The following is a 21,160-nucleotide window of genomic DNA, read 5'->3' on the forward strand; positions in this document are numbered from 1 at the left end:
GACTATGCTCACCGGCATCCTCTGTCAACCATACGTCATACTTGCCTACTTTTGAAAACTAGTTTCAGGGAGGTTGCAGGTGGTAGCAGATTGTGTGTCAAATCCTTTGAGGGGGGAGTGTCATGTACCACCCAAAGGGCGTGTCTAGCTCCACATATGGACGTATTTATTGCCACTCAGGGGTGTGTCCTGTAGCTGATATTCTGGGTGTAGTATTTGCGTGGTTCCCAGTGCAGAGGTACCATCAATATGGAAGGGTTGTGGACAAGGTGAGGTCACATTATCATTTTTTTAAATTATATTATATATATATATATATATATATATATATATATACACACATATATATACATACACACACACACACACACACACACACACATACATACAGATGAACAATAAGAGGCGGCACTCAGCAGACTTGTGAAAAAACTTCAGACCAATATATTCAGTTCAGTCAACGTTTCGGGGACCACCTCCCCGTCTTCAGGACAAGTGTGCAGTGTTATACAGACAAATTTATACCTATCTACTTACCCCCCTGATCAGTTTCCCCGCCAGCGTCTCCCACGACCGCGTCTCCCGCGCTCTCAGGCCGGCGTCCATCCCGCACCACGTGATCCGGACCACCTGTTGCAGAAGTGACGTCACGGCGCCCGGCCGGGCCGCGTTACCATGGTGACCCTGTAGTAACAATAATAACAGACACATACAGGGTTATCACACACGATCGGACAATATTTCAGTGCATCAGGTCCCATAGGGACATTATCATATAAAAAAACATACAATTTACAATGGCCTAACACTATTATCGTGTCTGTGAGAAACATATAATTAAGACGATCCCTGACAACCAGGGAACGATGTACATACAAGTAAATAAACCGATCAGTGCTGTTAACCCCTACAGCTTGCATATCGATACCACCAATGAAAATATCTTACAGTGTGCGACATATAAGTGCAACATATATATACATATTTTATGGCCTCCTCTCCTAAACCCTCACGGTGTCATCAACTTCACCACATTAAAATCTTATAATTTTTAAATTTCTTGTAAAAAAATTAATATTCTTTAAAACTACATATGCCCTTATTTTATGATACATACACGGCACCTATAGCTCCTCCGCACCTCTATTCTCTTTAATGAAAAAATTCAGAATGAATTCAGAAACAATTATAGGAAATTAATCAATCCTAAGCTATCATTTAGCCCACCTGGTTTTAGAGTATTCAGCCTGTGGATCCACATAGATTCCAACTGTAGGAGCGGTTTACCCCTGTTTCCACCTCGCTGTGAAGCTGGAACATGGTCTATGATCCTATGTTTAAATGTTGCCATCCCATGCACAGAGGCCCCCAGGAAGACCGATCATCTCCGCCAGGGGGTCTCTGTGTGAGCCGGTGGCGGTCTACTTGGACGCTTTCCTGCAGCCCTGTATTCAGGGGACGTTCACACATTTGAAAGACTCGAATATGCTGTTAAGAAAATTCTTGACCATCGATAGTGTGCCACCAGAGGTTACTCTGGCCACTATCGATATGACTAGCCTCTACACCTGCATTCCCCACACACAGGGACTGCAGGCGGTGAGGCAACTCATTACAGGGAATTTGAGATATGAGGGGCCTGACATTGATTTTTTTATGGTGTTACTTGAGTTTACTCTCGCACATAACTTTTTCATCTTTGATGATAAATATTTTAGGCAGCGAACGGGGTGTGCCATGGGATCTCCTGTGGCACCCTCGTTCGCAAATGCCTATATGTGGGATGTAGAAAAGACATTGTTTTTTGCTGATCCGCGAGTATCTGAGCGATTATTTATTTATTTCCGCTATATTGACGACTTGCTCCTCTTTTGGAGAGGAGAGGATTGTGAGCTTAGTGGATTAGTGTCCGCCCATAACTCTACGACTAGCCCCATTAAGTTGACATTGGTGTGTCATAAGTTTGAGATTTGCTTTCTGGATATAAAGATTAGGATTCAGGATGGTAAGATCATGACCGGTTTATACAAAAAACCTACAGATCGCAATACCATCTTAAGACATGATAGTTTCCATCCTCCTGCGACGATTAAGGGTCTACCATACTCGCAATTTTTGCGGGTGTGTAGAGTTAACAATGATGAGTTTGAAATAGTAAAACAACTGGATGAGATGGAACAGAGATTCTGTCAACGAGGCTATCCTGTGAAGCTTCTGACTGCGGCTAGAAAAAAAGCACAGGAAGTTGATAGAGAAACACTATTGCAGGATCATGGTCCCAAACAAAAATCTGGGGTTATCCCATGGGTGAATGAATATAACGTAAAAAGTGATCTTGTCAATAAGAAAGTAAAGAGTTTGTGGCCCCTGGTGTCCACTGATCCAGAATTGAAAATATTCCATAAGCAACGGTTAATGCCAAGTTACACGAGAGGGAGAAGTATTAGGGACATAGTGGTGAAGACAGATTTGTCAAAGTTAAAAAACACCCCTACTAATTTTCTAACACGTAAAAATGGGTGCTTTAAATGTACAGGATGTACAACCTGTTCACATATGTCCCCAGGGGATAACATCTCACATCCCTTTAGTGGTAAAAAATTTCCAATAAAATGGCCGCTAACGTGTAGCTCGAAGTTTGTGGTATACGACATAATCTGCCCCTGCGGGCGTTACTATATTGGCAAAACTGAATGCCAGTTTAAAATCAGGATGGCGCAACACAGGCAAGCCATTAGGAACGCTCTGGCATCAGGTAGTGGGGAACAGCCTGTGGCACGCCACTTTGTAGAATTTAAACATGGGATGGCAACATTTAAACATAGGATCATAGACCATGTTCCAGCTTCACAGCGAAGTGGAAACAGGGGTAAACAGCTCCTACAGTTGGAATCTATGTGGATCCACAGGCTGAATACTCTAAAACCAGGTGGGCTAAATGATAGTTTAGGATTGATTAATTTCCTATAATTGTTTCTGAATTCATTCTGAATTTTTTCATTAAAGAGGATAGAGGTGCGGAGGAGCTATAGGCGCTATAGGTGCCGTGTATGTATCATAAAATAAGGGCATATGTAGTTTTAAAGAATATTAATTTTTTTACAAGAAATTTAAAAATTATAAGATTTTAATGTGGTGAAGTTGATGACACCGTGAGGGTTTAGGAGAGGAGGCCATAAAATATGTATATATATGTTGCACTTATATGTCGCACGCTGTAAGATATTTTCATTGGTGGTATCGATATGCAAGCTGTAGGGGTTAACAGCACTGATCGGTTTATTTACTTGTATGTACATCGTTCCCTGGTTGTCAGGGATCGTCTTAATTATATGTTTCTCACAGACACGATAATGGTGTTAGGCCATTGTAAATTGTATGTTTTTTTACATGATAATGTCCCTATGGGACCTGATGCACTGAAATATTGTCCGATCGTGTGTGATAACCCTGTATGTTTCTGTTATTATTGTTACTACAGGGTCACCATGGTAACGCGGCCCGGCCGGGCGCCGTGACGTCACTTCTGCATCAGGTTGTCCGGATCACGTGGTGCGGGATGGACGCCGGCCTGAGAGCGCGGGAGACATGGTCGTGGGAGACGCTGGCGGGGAAACTGATCAGAGGGGTAATTAGATAGGTATAAATTTATCTGTATAACACTGCACACTTGTCCTGAAGACGGGGAGGTGGTCCCCGAAACGTTGACTGAACTGAATATATTGGTCTGAAGTTTTTTCACAAGTCTGCTGAGTGCCGCCTCTTATTGTTCATCTGTATGTATACATAGGGTTTTACCCTGAGGAGGGCACCGGAGCAAGTTACACCCACTGTTTGGGGATGCCATGAGTGCCGGACTATTTTTTGCTTATATATATATATATATATATATATATATATATATATATATATATATATATATATATATATATATATATATATATGCCACACACATTACTGAGCCTCATTTTGACTTGTTTTAAGGACATTACATCAAAGTTAGATCAGCCTGTAGTGTGTTTTTCCACTTTAATTTTGAGGGTGACTCCAAATCCAAACCTCCATGGGTTAATAAATTTGATTTCCATTGATAATTTTTGTGTGATATTGTTGTCGGCACATTCAACTATGTAAAGAACAAAGTATTTAATAAGAACATTTCATTCATTCAGATCTAGGATGTGTTATTTTAGTGTTCCCTTTATTTTTTTGAGGTGTGTGTGTATATATGTATGTATGTATGTATGTATGTATGTATGTATATATGTATATATATATATATATATATATATATATATTTTTTTTTTTTTATTATTTTTTTATTTATATTCACCCTTTACTCCCTCCTGTATCTACCCTGGTAACTTATGCACAACAAATGAAACTTGCATATACAACTGTACAAGTATCATTTATTCATTTTAAGTGAGGCCACTGAGATTGACTCCCTTTTACACCAACCCAAGACCCAAATGCTGTCAGAAGAAAGGGAAGAAACTGGGTACTGAATGTCACAGGCATTGCCTACCCCCTGAGAGAGCTCTCACTAACAGCCATTGCAGATTGTCGGTGAGTACCCTTTCAGAGTGCAGTTAATGCATGTGACACTCAGCACCCAGTTTCTTCCCTTTCTCCTGCCCAGCCCAGCCACCATGGATCCCAAATTCTGTCTATCATTTCTCTATTGCATCCTAGAAAATGATAGACAAAATCTAATTGGTTGCTATGGGCAACATCACCACTTTTCATTTTTAGAACCTTTAGTAAATTTACCCCCTAGTGTCTGCTTTCTGTAGAAGGTAAGCAAAGGCGCAGGATCAAATTTGTTGGTGGTGGCCCCACAACCTAATTGCCTCAGGGGCACATTGCACCAGGTAGCCCATTATACACACAGCACGAGGTAGAGCCTATTATACACAGGTAGCCCCTTATACACATTGCACCAAGTTTCCCATTATACATATTGCACAAAATAGCCCCTTATACACATTGCACCAGGTAACCCATTACACACATTGCGCCAGGTAGCCCCTTATACACATTGTACCAACTAGCCCCTTATACACACTGCCCCAGCTAGCCATCACTCACCATCCGGTGCCTACGGTCCCACGGCTCTATGTTCTTCTCATACTTCCCAGCGTGAAGCTGAGCGGGAATGAGTAGTGGCAGGGCAGCAGGCAGCGGCCAGAAGAGGACGGTGGGTTGGCCAGCAGGAGGAAGTGGCAAGGTGCGGGCAGCATGAAGTGGCAGGACTGGGGGTGGCCGGCCGGCAGCAGGAACCGGCGGGAGGCATTGTGGTGCGGGCAACAGATGGGTGCTGATGGGGTAACAATGGCAGCTGTCCGCACCTAAAATTGCCACTGGCGGGATCCTCTGAGCCTGATAAGCAGCGACCCTCCCCACATCCCTCCCCCACAGCCAACAACGCAGCTAACAAAGCCCCTCTCAGTGCACATAGGGGGTAATTCAGACTTGATCGTAGATGTGCTAAATTTAGCAGATCTATGATCACTTTCACAAACATGCGGAGGGGACGCCCAGCACAGAACTAGTCCACCCCGCATGTTTGGCTCTGCTCCCACACCCGCACAGGTACAAAAGCATCACACGGAGAAGCTCCCTGCCAGCATAGCCCCCAACACGCCTCTGTTGTCCGGACCGCGCCCTGCCAACGGCGTTCTAACACCATTAGCACGCCCCCTCCCGCCCCGCAACCGCCTCTGCCTGTCAATCAGGTACAGGCGATTGCACCAGTGAGATGCTGACAGCATCTCAATGGCTGCACATGCGCAGTGCGCACTATGCATAGTGCAGCGATCCAGTCTGAATAGCCCCCATAGTGCAGCTGAATGCACAAGGACAGAGCATCCACAGACATACCTGCCAACTTTGGTCCGGGTCAGGGGGGGAATCATCGCGCTCCAAAGGGGCGTGCCCAAAATTAGGGGGCGTGTCCTCACTGCAAGAGCCGCGATCACAAGCCATGCCCCCGTTTTCGTCATTATGAGGACATAAACAGCGCTCACTGAGCTGCTGGTCATGCCTCCTGTCCCTCTCTGCCGGGAATAGACGCTGTGCGCATGCCCCCCTCCCACCGTGGGACACTGCGACCCATAGTGGGAGGTATGCAGAGACATAAAGATCACCAGCCTCAGCATAGCTTCCAATGTGAGCAACCCAACCCAGCAACATATCCATAACTCCACACACGCCTGTCCCCACCCCCCTCCACTCCCTACACACACACACAGTTTCCCCAGTCCCTATATACACTCACACACACCCTGTGCCCTCCAGTCACACCACACACACCCTGTTCACTCCAGTCCCTACTAGTGATGAGCGGATTCGGATCCTCGGGATCCGAACCCCCCCGAACTGCACCCATTTTACACGGGTCCGAGGCAGACTCGGATCCTCCCGCCTTGCTCGGTTAGCCCGAGCGCGCCCGAACGTCATCATCCCGCGGTCGGATTCTCGTGAGATTCGTATTCTATATAAGCAGCCGCGCGTCGCCGCCATTTTTCACTTGTGCATTGGAGATGATCGTGAGAGGACGTGGCTGGCGTCCTCTCAGTTTCTATGTTTAGTGGGCTGCAAATTGTGCTGCAAATATCTGTGCTCAGTGTGCTGCAAATATCTGTGCTCAGTGTGCTGCAAGTGCAAATATCTACGTTCTCTGCCTGAAAAATGCTCCATATCGCAGTATTATATAGTAGGAAGACAGTGCAGAGTTTTGCTGACCAGTGACCACCAGTATTATACGTTCTCTGCCTGAAAAACGCTCCATATCTGTGCTGCATTGTAGTATATAGTAGGAGGACAGTGCAGAATTTTGCTGACCACCAATATATATTATATATATATATATATATATATATATATAGCAGTACGGTACAGTAGTCCACTGCTCTACCTACCTCTGTGTCGTCAAGTATGCTATCCATCCATACCTGTGGTGCATTTCAGTTTTGCACAGTTTGCTGACCACCAGTATAACTATATATATATATATATATATATATATATATATATAGCAGTACGGTACAGTAGTCCACTGCTCTACCTACCTCTGTGTCCTCAAGTATGCTATCCATCCATACCTGTGGTGCATTTCAGTTTTGCACAGTTTGCTGACCACCAGTATAACTATATATATATATAGCAGTAAGGTACAGTAGTCCACTGCTCTACCTACCTCTGTGTCATCAAGTATACTATCCATCCATACCTGTGGTGCATTTTTAGTTTTGCACAGTTTGCAGACCACCAGTATATAATATATAGCAGTATGGTACAGTAGGCCACTACTCTACCTACCTCTGTGTCGTCAATTATACTATCCATCCATACCTGTGGTGCATTTTAGTTTTGCACAGTTTGCTGACCACCAGTATAACTATATAGCAGTACGGTACAGTAGTCCACTACTCTACCTACCTCTGTGTCGTCAAGTATACTATTTATCCATACCTGTGGTGCATTTCAGTTGTGCGCAGTATATATAGTAGTAGGCCATTGCTATTGATATATTACTGGCATATAATTCCACACATTAAAAAATGGAGAACAAAAATGTGGAGGGTAAAATAGGGAAAGATCAAGATCCACTTAGAGATGAGCGGGTTCGGTTCCTCGGAATCCGAACCCGCCCGAACTTCAGCTTTTTTTACACGGATCCGAGCGACTCGGATCTTCCCGCCTTGCTCGGTTAACCCGAGCGCGCCCGAACGTCATCATGACGCTGTCGGATTATCGCGAGGCTCGGATTCTATCGCGAGACTCGGATTCTATATAAGGAGCCGCGCGTCGCCGCCATTTTCACACGTGCATTGAGATTGATAGGGAGAGGACGTGGCTGGCGTCCTCTCCATTTAGATTAGAAGAGAGAGAGTGAGATTGAGACAGAGACACTTGATTTACTGGAGCTTAGGAGTACTAGAGAGTGCAGAGTTTACTAGTGACTGACCACTGACCAGTGACCACCAGTGCAGTTTTATTTAATATAATCCGTTCTCTGCCTGAAAAAAACGATACACAGTGACTCAGTCACATACCATATCTGTGCTCAGCCCAGTGTGCTGCATCATCTATGTATAATATCTGACTGTGCTCACACAGCTTAATTGTGGGGGAGACTGGGGAGCAGTTATAGGTTATAGCAGGAGCCAGGAGTACATATTATTAAAATTAAACAGTGCACACTTTTGCTGCAGGAGTGCCACTGCCAGTGTGACTGACCAGTGACCTGACCACACTGACCACCAGTATAGTATACTATATTGTGATTGCCTGAAAAAGTTAAACACTCGTCGTGTGACTTGTGTGGTGTTTTTTTATTCTATAAAAAACTCATTCTGCTGACAGACAGTGTCCAGCAGGTCCGTCATTATATAATATATACCTGTCCGGCTGCAGTAGTGATATATATATATTTTTTATATAATTATTTATCATCCAGTCGCAGCAGACACAGTACGGTAGTTCACGGCTGTAGCTACCTCTGTGTCGGCACTCGGCAGTCCATCCATAATTGTATACCACCTACCCGTGGTTTTTTTTTTTTTCTTTCTTCTTTATACATACTACATCTCATTATCATCCAGTCTATATTAGCAGCAGACACAGTACAGTACGGTAGTCCACGGCTGTAGCTACCTCTGTGTCGGCACTCGGCAGTCCGTCCATAATTGTATACCACCTACCCGTGGTTTTTTTTTTTCTTTCTTCTTTATACATACTACATCTCATTATCATCCAGTCTATATTAGCAGCAGACACAGTACAGTACGGTAGTCCACGGCTGTAGCTACCTCTGTGTCGGCACTCGGCAGTCCGTCCATAATTGTATACCACCTACCCGTGGTTTTTTTTTCTTTCTTCTTTATACATACTACATCTCATTATCATCCAGTCTATATTAGCAGCAGACACAGTACAGTACGGTAGTCCACGGCTGTAGCTACCTCTGTGTCGGCACTCGGCAGTCCGTCCATAATTGTATACCACCTACCCGTGGTTTTTTTTTCTTTCTTCTTTATACATACTACATCTCATTATCATCCAGTCTATATTAGCAGCAGACACAGTACAGTACGGTAGTCCACGGCTGTAGCTACCTCTGTGTCGGCACTCGGCAGTCCATCCATAATTGTATACCACCTACCCGTGGTTTTTTTTTCTTTCTTCTTTATACATACATACTACATCTCATTATCAACCAGTCTATATTAGCAGCAGGTACAGTACGGTAGTCCACGGCTGTAGCTACCTCTGTGTTGGCACTCGGCAGTCCATCCATAATTGTATACCACCTACCCGTGTTTTTTTTTTCCTTCTTTATACATACTACATCTCATTATCATCCAGTCTATATTAGCAGCAGACACAGTACAGTACGGTAGTCCACGGCTGTAGCTACCTCTGTGTCGGCACTCGGCAGTCCATCCATAATTGTATACCACCTACCCGTGGTTTTTTTTTTCTTCTTTATACATACTACATCTCATTATCATCCAGTCTATATTAGCAGCAGACACAGTACAGTACGGTAGTCCACGGCTGTAGCTACCTCTGTGTCGGCACTCGGCAGTCCGTCCATAATTGTATACCACCTACCCGTGGTTTTTTTTTCTTTCTTCTTTATACATACATACTACATCTCATTATCAACCAGTCTATATTAGCAGCAGACACAGTACAGTACGGTAGTCCACGGCTGTAGCTACCTCTGTGTCGGCACTCGGCAGTCCATCCATAATTGTATACTAGTATCCATCCATCTCCATTATTTACCTGAGGTGCCTTTTAGTTGTGCCTATTAAAATATGGAGAACAAAAATGTTGAGGTTCCAAAATTAGGGAAAGATCAAGATCCACTTCCACCTCGTGCTGAAGCTGCTGCCACTAGTCATGGCCGAGACGATGAAATGCCAGCAACGTCGTCTGCCAAGGCCGATGCCCAATGTCATAGTACAGAGCATGTCAAATCCAAAACACCAAATATCAGTAAAAAAAGGACTCCAAAACCTAAAATAAAATTGTCGGAGGAGAAGCGTAAACTTGCCAATATGCCATTTACCACACGGAGTGGCAAGGAATGGCTGAGGCCCTGGCCTATGTTCATGGCTAGTGGTTCAGCTTCACATGAGGATGGAAGCACTCAGCCTCTCGCTAGAAAAATGAAAAGACTCAAGCTGGAAAAAGCACAGCAAAGAACTGTGCGTTCTTCGAAATCCCAAATCCACAAGGAGAGTCCAATTGTGTCGGTTGCGATGCCTGACCTTCCCAACACTGGACGTGAAGAGCATGCGCCTTCCACCATTTGCACGCCCCCTGCAAGTGCTGGAAGGAGCACCCGCAGTCCAGTTCCTGATAGTCAGATTGAAGATGTCAGTGTTGAAGTACACCAGGATGAGGAGGATATGGGTGTTGCTGGCGCTGGGGAAGAAATTGACCAGGAGGATTCTGATGGTGAGGTGGTTTGTTTAAGTCAGGCACCCGGGGAGACACCTGTTGTCCGTGGGAGGAATATGGCCGTTGACATGCCTGGTGAAAATACCCAAAAAATCAGCTCTTCGGTGTGGAAGTATTTCACCAGAAATGCGGACAACATTTGTCAAGCCGTGTGTTCCCTTTGTCAAGCTGTAATAAGTAGGGGTAAGGACGTTAACCACCTCGGAACATCCTCCCTTATACGTCACCTGCAGCGCATTCATAATAAGTCAGTGACAAGTTCAAAAACTTTGGCCGACAGCGGAAGCAGTCCACTGACCAGTAAATCCCTTCCTCTTGTAACCAAGCTCACGCAAACCACCCCACCAACTCCCTCAGTGTCAATTTCCTCCTTCCCCAGGAATGCCAATAGTCCTGCAGGCCATGTCACTGGCAATTCTGATGATTCCTCTCCTGCCTGGGATTCCTCCGATGCATCCTTGCGTGTAACGCCTACTGCTGCTGGCGCTGCTGTTGTTGCTGCTGGGAGTCGATGGTCATCCCAGAGGGGAAGTCGTAAGCCCACTTGTACTACTTCCAGTAAGCAATTGACTGTTCAACAGTCCTTTGCGAGGAAGATGAAATATCACAGCAGTCATCCTGCTGCAAAGCGGATAACTGAGGCCTTGACAACTATGTTGGTGTTAGACGTGCGTCCGGTATCCGCCGTTAGTTCACAGGGAACTAGACAATTTATTGAGGCAGTGTGCCCCCGTTACCAAATACCATCTAGGTTCCACTTCTCTAGGCAGGCGATACCGAGAATGTACACGGACGTCAGAAAAAGACTCACCAGTGTCCTAAAAAATGCAGTTGTACCCAATGTCCACTTAACCACGGACATGTGGACAAGTGGAGCAGGGCAGGGTCAGGACTATATGACTGTGACAGCCCACTGGGTAGATGTATGGACTCCCGCCGCAAGAACAGCAGCGGCGGCACCAGTAGCAACATCTCGCAAACGCCAACTCTTTCCTAGGCAGGCTACGCTTTGTATCACCGGTTTCCAGAATACGCACACAGCTGAAAACCTCTTACGGCAACTGAGGAAGATCATCGCGGAATGGCTTACCCCAATTGGACTCTCCTGTGGATTTGTGGCATCGGACAACGCCACCAATATTGTGTGTGCATTAAATATGGGCAAATTCCAGCACGTCCCATGTTTTGCACATACCTTGAATTTGGTGGTGCAGAATTTTTTAAAAAACGACAGGGGCGTGCAAGAGATGCTGTCGGTGGCCACAAGAATTGCGGGACACTTTCGGCGTACAGGCACCACGTACAGAAGACTGGAGCACCACCAAAAACTACTGAACCTGCCCTGCCATCATCTGAAGCAAGAAGTGGTAACGAGGTGGAATTCAACCCTCTATATGCTTCAGAGGTTGGAGGAGCAGCAAAAGGCCATTCAAGCCTATACAATTGAGCACGATATAGGAGGTGGAATGCACCTGTCTCAAGCGCAGTGGAGAATGATTTCAACGTTGTGCAAGGTTCTGATGCCCTTTGAACTTGCCACACGTGAAGTCAGTTCAGACACTGCCAGCCTGAGTCAGGTCATTCCCCTCATCAGGCTTTTGCAGAAGAAGCTGGAGACATTGAAGGAGGAGCTAACACGGAGCGATTCCGCTAGGCATGTGGGACTTGTGGATGGAGCCCTTAATTCGCTTAACAAGGATTCACGGGTGGTCAATCTGTTGAAATCAGAGCACTACATTTTGGCCACCGTGCTCGATCCTAGATTTAAAGCCTACCTTGGATCTCTCTTTCCGGCAGACACAAGTCTGCTGGGGTTGAAAGACCTGCTGGTGAGAAAATTGTCAAGTCAAGCGGAACGCGACCTGTCAACATCTCCTCCTTCACATTCTCCCGCAACTGGGGGTGCGAGGAAAAGGCTCAGAATTCCGAGCCCACCCGCTGGCGGTGATGCAGGGCAGTCTGGAGCGACTGCTGATGCTGACATCTGGTCCGGACTGAAGGACCTGACAACGATTACGGATACGGACATGTCGTCTACTGGCACTGCATATGATTCTCTCCCCATTGAAAGAATGGTGGAGGATTATATGAGTGACCGCATCCAAGTAGGCACGTCACACAGTCCGTACTTATACTGGCAGGAAAAAGAGGCAATTTGGAGGCCCTTGCACAAACTGGCTTTATTCTACCTAAGTTGCCCTCCCACAAGTGTGTACTCCGAAAGAGTGTTTAGTGCCGCCGCTCACCTTGTCAGCAATCGGCGTACGAGGTTACATCCAGAAAATGTGGAGAAGATGATGTTCATTAAAATGAATTATAATCAATTCCTCCGCGGAGACATTGACCAGCAGCAATTGCCTCCACAAAGTACACAGGGAGCTGAGATGGTGGATTCCAGTGGGGACAAATTGATAATCTGTGAGGAGGGGGATGTACACGGTGATATATCGGAGGATGATGATGAGGTGGACATCTTGCCTCTGTAGAGCCAGTTTGTGCAAGGAGAGATTAATTGCTTCTTTTTTGGGGGGGGTCCAAACCAACCCGTCATATCAGTCACAGTCGTGTGGCAGACCCTGTCACTGAAATGATGGGTTGGTTAAAGTGTGCATGTCCTGTTTTGTTTATACAACATAAGGGTGGGTGGGAGGGCCCAAGGACAATTCCATCTTGCACCTCTTTTTTCTTTTATTTTTCTTTGCGTCATGTGCTGTTTGGGGAGGGTTTTTTGGAAGGGACATCCTGCGTGACACTGCAGTGCCACTCCTAGATGGGCCCGGTGTTTGTGTCGGCCACTAGGGTCGCTTATCTTACTCACACAGTCAGCTACCTCATTGCGCCTCTTTTTTTCTTTGCGTCATGTGCTGTTTGGGGAGGGTTTTTTGGAAGGGACATCCTGCGTGACACTGCAGTGCCACTCCTAGATGGGCCCGGTGTTTGTGTCGGCCACTAGGGTCGCTTATCTTACTCACACAGCGACCTCGGTGCAAATTTTAGGACTAAAAATAATATTGTGAGGTGTGAGGTATTCAGAATAGACTGAAAATGAGTGGAAATTATGGTTTTTGAGGTTAATAATACTTTGGGATCAAAATGACCCCCAAATTCTATGATTTAAGCTGTTTTTTAGGGTTTTTTGAATAAAACACCCGAATCCAAAACACACCCGAATCCGACAAAAAAAATTCGGTGAGGTTTTGCCAAAACGCGGTCGAACCCAAAACATGGCCGCGGAACCGAACCCAAAACCAAAACACAAAACCCGAAAAATTTCCGGCGCTCATCTCTAGATCCACTTCCACCTCGTGCTGAAGCTGCTGCCACTAGTCATGGCCGAGACGATGAAATGCCATCAACGTCGTCTGCCAAGGCCGATGCCCAATGTCATAGTAGAGATCATGTAAAATAAAAAAAAATAAAAGTTCAGTAAAATGACCCAAAAATCTAAATCAAAATAGTCTGAGGAGAAGCGTAAACTTGCCAATGTGCCATTTACGACAGCAAGGAACGGCTGAGGGCCTGGCCTATGTTCAAGGCTAGTGGTTCAGCTTCACATGAGGATGGAAGCACTCATCCTCCTGCTAGAAAACTTAAAATGGTTAAGATGACAAAAGCACAGCAAAGAATTGTGCATTCTTCTAAATCACAAATCCCCAAGGAGAGTCCAATTGTGTCGGTTGCGATGCCTGCACTTCTTTTTTCTTTCATTTTTCTTTGCATCATGTGCTGTTTGGGGACTATTTTTGGAAGTGCCATCCTGTCTGACACTGCAGTGCCACTCCTAGATGGGCCAGGTGTTTGTGTCGGCCACTTGTGTCGCTTAGCTTAGTCACACAGCTACCATCTTGCACCACTTTTTTTCTTTGCATCATGTGCTGTTTGGGGACTATTTTTTAAATCTGCCATCCTGTCCGACACTGCAGTGCCACTCCTAGATGGGCCAGGTGTTTGTGTCGGCCACTTGGGTCGCTTAGCTTAGTCATCCAGCGACCTCGGTGCAAATTTTAGGACTAAAAATAATATTGTGAGGTGTTCAGAATAGACTGAAAATGAGTGGAAATTATGGTTATTGAGGTTAATACTATGGGATCAAAATGACCCCCAAATTCTATGATTTAAGCTGTTTTTGAGGGTTTTTTGTAAAAAAAAACACCCGAATCCAAAACACACCCGAATCCGCCAAAAAATTTTCAGGGAGGTTTTGCCAAAACGCGTCCGAATCCAAAACACGGCCGCGGAACCGGATCCAAAACCCGAAAAATTTAGCACAGCTACGATCGTAAACTCAGACATGCGGGGTGACGCCCAGCACAGGGGTAGTCCGCCCGGTATGTCAGTGCCGGCCCCCCCGCACAAATACAAAAGCATCTCTTAACAGCAATGCCTTTGTATTTGAGGAGTAACTCCCGGCCAGCGCTGCTCCTGCGGCTGGCCGGGAGTTACTCGTTGCTCCCGCTGACCGCCGCAGCCCGCCCCCCCAATGGTCCGGCCACGCCTGCGTTGGCCGGACTGCTCCCCCTAAATGGCGGCTTAACGCCGCCGTTCAGTCCCCTCCCACCCAGCAACCACCTCTGTCTCAGAGGCGATCGCTGGGCACCGATGACTGCCATGTGTCGGCGCACTGCAGCGCTGGCGCATGCGCAGTTCCGACCCGATCGTTGCGACAAACTGCAGCAAGCAATCGGGTCGTAATGACCCCCAATATGGTATATTGAATAAAATAGTGTGACCTAATTTTAATTAGGAGTACTATTATGTGGCCACATCCCTTCCTTGTGAGTCCACACACTTTATTGCATGGTCCCTTTGTAAAGTATGAGAGGGAGGGCGCAAATTTATAGTTTGCAGGGGGGCGCCGAATACCCTAGCACCGGCCCTGATCATGTGGTACCTGTGGATTCCCACAAAGTGGTTGAGAGTGGCGCATTCAGACCTGCAGACATTGCTACTGAGGATCATGCTGCCGAATGCAAAACAGCCCGTCGTCGCTCCCAGCATCTGCAACAAGTGTGTATGCACTTTGCCGAAGCAGACTCCCTGTTGGGTCCCGGCATACACGATGTCCCTGGGTACACACAACTGAGTCCGTCATGCACAATGTCACTGGGTACACGCATCCGAGTCCGTCATGCACAATGTCACTGGGTACACACAACAGAGTCAGTCATGCGCAATGTCAATGGGTACACACATCCGAGTCCATCATGCGCAATGTCACTGGGTACACACATCCGAGTCCGTCATGCGCGATGTCACTGGGTACACGCATCCGAGTCCGTCATGCGCAATGTCACTGGGTACACACATACCATTTCTTTTAAACTAAGGCTGGCTCCAGTGAATCCTGGGATGGCCATCGATGATTCAAAATCATCGTTTATGACCAGTGCAGAATACTTTCACCTTCGACAGTAGAGAACCAGATTGTTTCTTCCATCAGTGGTAGCTGCATGCCCATGTATTGTCCCCTCCCCACGTTTTCAGGGCTGCTGCTGCATAGAGCTGCTAGGCTGTCAGCCAGCAACCATACGCCGCCCACGAAAATGGGATGTCCCACCTCTATCACAGGCTGAGCTGAAATGCATAGCTCAGCCCCATCCACAGCTCTCAGTCAGAAGCAGAGCCAGCTGTTGCGCACATGCAATAACGATGGTAAACCCATACTGAATAGTTACCGACCATCAATTCTGTCACCATCATCATCTATGGTAACCATCAATGGATGAAACACAGATGGCCATCCCTAAATTGAATCCAGGCAGCTGAGCAGCACACTCCTGCCCCCAGCAGAGGAAATGTTCAAGACATTTATAGTGAAAAAGATGTAAATCAAAGAAAATATGTTTATGTACTATATGCTCCGGCTCTAGCCAACAGCTGGCAGAGCAACTGAATGGCTTTTACTGCAGATTTGAAAAGTCCTATGACGCTAGCAACACTCCAACTCATCTTGATGCAGTGCTGGTGGCTACGACGGATGCAACCCCTCGCTCCCAGGGCACCCTGCCCACTCTTCAGGTGGAGGCAGCTGAGCTGGCTAAGCTGTTTAGAAGGTTGAACCCCAGGAAGGCACCTGGCCCAGATGGCGTGTCTCCATCCACCCTAAAAATATGTGTCGAACAGTTGGCCCCGGTCTTCACAGCCATTTTCAACCTGTCGCTTGGGAATTGTGAGGTCCCAGCTTGTCTTAAGTGCTCGCTCATTATTCCAGTACTAGAGAAATCTTCCACTCATGGCAACCTGAACAATTAAAGGCCGGTTGCACTAACTTCGGTGGTGATGAAGACGCTGGAACGACTGATACTGAATCATCTCAAAGTTCCCGGCAGGTACCGTCCTTGACCCTCTGCACTTTGCCTACAGGGCGAACAGATCAGCAGAAGATGCAGTGAATCTAGGTCTGCACTTCATTATGCAGCATCTGGATTCGCCAGGCGTCTATGCTAGGGTTCTGTTTGTGGACTTCAGCTCTGCATTTAATACTATTATTCCAGGCATTTTACGTCCTAAACTGCGCAACTCAGGGCTACCAGAAACGCTATGTTCCTGGATGGTGATTTTTTTTTAATGAACAGGAAGCAACGGGTCAAGATGGGGAATTTCACCTCTGACGTTAGGACGACTAGCATGGGCGCTCCGCAGGGATGTATTCTTTCCCCCTTCCTTTTCTCACTGTACACCAATGACTGCATTTCTGAAGACAAATCTGTGAAACCCCTCAAATTTGTGGACGATACCACGCTCATTGGACTCAGAGATGGCGAGGAGTTGGCATATAGAAGGGAGGTTATGCGGCTAGCCACCTGGTGCAGGGCAAACAATCTCAAGCTAAACACACTAAAAATGGTTGAAATGATTGTCTACTTCAGGAAAGATACCCCGCTCACAATTGCAGACAATGTAAAACTGTGGTGGAAACCTTCCGATTCCTGGGTTCCTCAATCTCCAATGATCTCAAGTGGAAGTCTAACATCTAGGGTATTCTAGGGAAAGCCCAGCAGAGACCTTCCTATGTCACCTTAGGAAGTTAAAATTGGCGCAAGAACTTCTAATCCTCTTCTACTCGACAATCATTCAATCCGTCCCCTGCTCCTCGATAATAGTGTGGTTTGGCTCTGCCTCAATCCATGACAAAAATAGGTTACAGTGGGACGGAAGTTCTGCTGAAAAAAAATCATAGGGACAAATCTTTCGGCAGTCGAGTATATCTATCAAGAAAGGGTTATGAAGAGGGCGGGGAGGATTATCGACGACCATTCTCATCCTGCTCATGATACCTGTATGTTCAGACTGCTGCCGTCTGGCAGACGGTACTGCTCGCAACTAGCGCGAACTGCTAGACACAGGAACAGCTTCTTTCTCCAAGCAATCAAACTGTTCAACTCGACACTTGCTTAGCATTACTCTCATATTCAGATCCCTACTTGTGTATTCTAGTCATACGTTCTTCTTCCTCTATGTTTTTTTGCTGCATATCATATACTGTATGGGAGCTGTAGCTATCGGAAACCAATTCCTTGTGTATTTTGTACTGATATACTTGGCAATAAACTGATTCTGAAACATAATAAACAAAATGAAAATCATGCCTTCTCCACATTGGCCTTGCTGTAGCTTCAATGACCTGCTCCATACAAACCTTGTAGAGAGATAAAGTGGAGAGAGATAAACTACCGACTAATCAGCTGTCATTTTTCAAGCACAGCCAGTAGTATTGCAGTTGGTTGGCTGGTACTTTCTCTCTCTCCACTTTATGTACAGCAATAGTGTAACACTACTGCATGCTCTGTCCGTAACTAATTGTGCTGCAGTAAGCACCTGTGTGTATCGAATATTAGGGATGCGGCCAATATACCGTCTGGCGGGATCCCAGCATTCAGTATCCCAACAGGCTTGTAAATGCCGACGCTCGGAATCCCGACAGAAGCCTGGTATTAGAATAGAATAGTGTGGCGAGCAAAGCCAATGGGCCCAAAGCGTAGAAAAACGCACTCACTGACGGGATTCTGGCGTCGGTCTCCCGACTACTGGGATCCCATAATGAATCCGGATATTAGCATCCAACATAACAGGTTTGACTCAGCCTTATGTAATATTCACAATAATCAGTAACCATTTCCAACACCTATACCTGTAGTTCCCATACTTCCCTAAATCATGACACCCTAGAGCAGGCATGTCCAAACTGCGGCCCTCCAGCTGTTGAGAAACTACACATCCCAGCATGCCCTGACACAGCTTTAGCATTCTCTGACAGCAAAACGGTGTCAGGGCATGCTGGGATATGTAGTTTCACATCAGCTGGAGGGCCGCAGTTTGGACATGCCTGCCCTAGAGTGTTAGCATTTTTGTTCCTGGCACCCCTAGGCCAAAAGTTTCTTATTGAGAAATTCAAAATTATTAAATTAAGTAAATTGTGCATATATATTATCCTTAGGCTCAGTTATGTGGTAGTGTTGATCCACATTGGAAGCCAAAAGCATACCTCCCAACATGACCTCTCCAGGAGGGACACAATGCTCTGCTCCTGGACTTTTCTCTTAATCTATGATTGCCGACACCTGTGTTGAACAGGTTAGTGGATAAGAAAGGTGTTTCAGCACAGGTGATGGCGATCATAAATTAAGAGAAAAGTTCAGGAGCAGAGCATTCTGTCCCTCCTGGACCGGATCATGTTGGGAGGTATGCAAAAGCACTAGTTTAATTTGGCCCAGGACCTCCAACCCATTGCATCCAGTTAGGGAACCATTACTCTACACAGAACAAAAAAATATTTATTTTTCAAATAAGCACTAGGAAGAGAATAAAGGTTTCACTGTCAATCTTTGTATATCAGCAGTAGAGCATGATTATTACGGATGTGGATATATGAATGATATACACATAATTTCCCTTCAAGATTACACTTCATTGTGGCTAAAACAAAAACTGTAACAAGTCTTGTGAACACTTCATTTCATCACTGACACTGCATGATAAAGTGCAGGATAATCTCTATTCCAACAAAGCACTCTTGAAGCAAACCAATTCCATCAAAAATGAAACATATATAAAAAAAAAAAAAAAAAAAATGTAAATCAAAATCAAATAAAGTTCCCCAGGACAGATTGACACTCCTTCAATCCAAAGGTGAGCCATCACCTGACAGCTACCTGGAAAGACGTGAGCACAACAAATCAAAATGAGTCATTAGCTGATAATTCAAATAGTAAATAGAATCCTGCCCCTTATATAGTTAGGCTTACCATACAGTACTATCCCTTTAAACTGGAACACTCATGAATCACACAGGTTTTGTGACTGACTAAATTCAAGACAGCATTTCACCAGGTTTTAATCAGACACAGATTTTATGTAATTTGTGATTGTCCCGGTTTAAAAGGATAGAATGGTATGCCTATAGATTAGTGAGAGTGGTGCATATACTGTATAAGTCCATCAAAAGAGACATAGAATAACAAGCTATAGCTCCAGGCTCCCCTGTATGCAGTACTGCAATTTGGAACAGGGGGGTTATTCAGATGTGGAACCAAACCAAAAACGCAAGCAACTGGGTAAAATCATGTTGCACTGCAGGTGGAGCAAATATAACATGCGCAGAGAGAGTTATATTTGGTTGGTTACTGTATATTGTTTCTGTGAGTAAATACTGGCTGCTTTATTTTCACAATGCAATTTAGATTTCAGTTTGAACACACCCCACCCAAATCTAACTCTCTCTGCACGTTACATCTGCCCCACCTGCAGTGCACATGGTTTTGCCAAGTTGTGTGCTTTTTACATTAGTTTACAAACCTGAATAAGGCCCAAAGTAATTAGTACCCCAAGACAGGTACAGCACCTACTCACCAGCATCTCTCCGCAGGCGGGGCCTCCCAGCCAGTCTCCCATAGGGGGATGCTGCCTGGTGCACCAGCTGCACCACTCCCCACAGCAGTAACAGGAAGATGAGGGTCGCCAGTGCGGTGGCACGGGGCCGGCGTCCTCTCCCCCCCATGTGGCCTGCTTCTCCCCTGAGTGCTGCAGCTGTCTCCATAGCTCCAGTACCTCCTGCACTTGCCCAGCACTCTGTGCCATGTACTATGGGAGAGGCCTCGTTATAATCTCCATCATGTGAGGCAGGGTGTCCTGTCCACATGCACCAATTAACCCTCCCTGGGGAATACTTCCAGCCTCTGTCAAACCACAGCTCCAAATTCTACATGAATGAATCCCTAAGGGAAACTATGAGAACAATGCAATCAACAGTTAAACTCAGATGATGCCCGATCACGAGGGATGCAGAACTCTATCGAAGCTCACCAAATATTTGACCAGGGGCTTATAATGAAGCCAGAGACAAGACACATCTGTCCTGCCAGTAGGTCTCTGTAATGTTGTTTCCCCAGCCTGACGTGCATTGAGTTCCCTCGTTAAATGAAATGTCACTTAAGTAACTACTGAGGTTGCTCTTTACCATCTGGTAAATTGCAGGACTTTAATATTTCCTTCACTTATTTTTTTTTAGTTGCCAAAAACTAACAAGGGAAATGCAGATCTTGATCTGAAGTCTATAAAGAGGAAAGGGTTCTCATAACATGCTTCTTTTAAAGGTTAATGTGTTTTCTTCTCAAAATAGCTTTTAAAATGTAAAGTATTTACAGGAAAATACTTTATATAGGAGAAAATGTTATACACATCA

General features: G+C 45.7%; 1 protein-coding gene across 1 annotated transcript in view; it reads right to left on the reverse strand.

Annotated features, from left to right (window-relative positions):
• Positions 1-20,744, reverse strand: part of SLC24A5 (solute carrier family 24 member 5) — a 173,759-nt gene extending 153,015 nt beyond the window's left edge. Inside the window, exon 1 of the mRNA XM_063926059.1 lies at positions 20,329-20,744. Within this exon, the coding sequence (XP_063782129.1) occupies positions 20,329-20,617 (289 nt within the window). The 5' untranslated portion in view covers positions 20,618-20,744. The remainder of the gene's footprint in view (positions 1-20,328) is intronic.
• Between the last annotated feature and the right edge of the window lie 416 nt (positions 20,745-21,160).

This window comes from Pseudophryne corroboree, chromosome 6 (assembly GCF_028390025.1).
Source record: "Pseudophryne corroboree isolate aPseCor3 chromosome 6, aPseCor3.hap2, whole genome shotgun sequence".
NCBI classification, from domain to species: Eukaryota; Metazoa; Chordata; class Amphibia; order Anura; family Myobatrachidae; genus Pseudophryne; species Pseudophryne corroboree.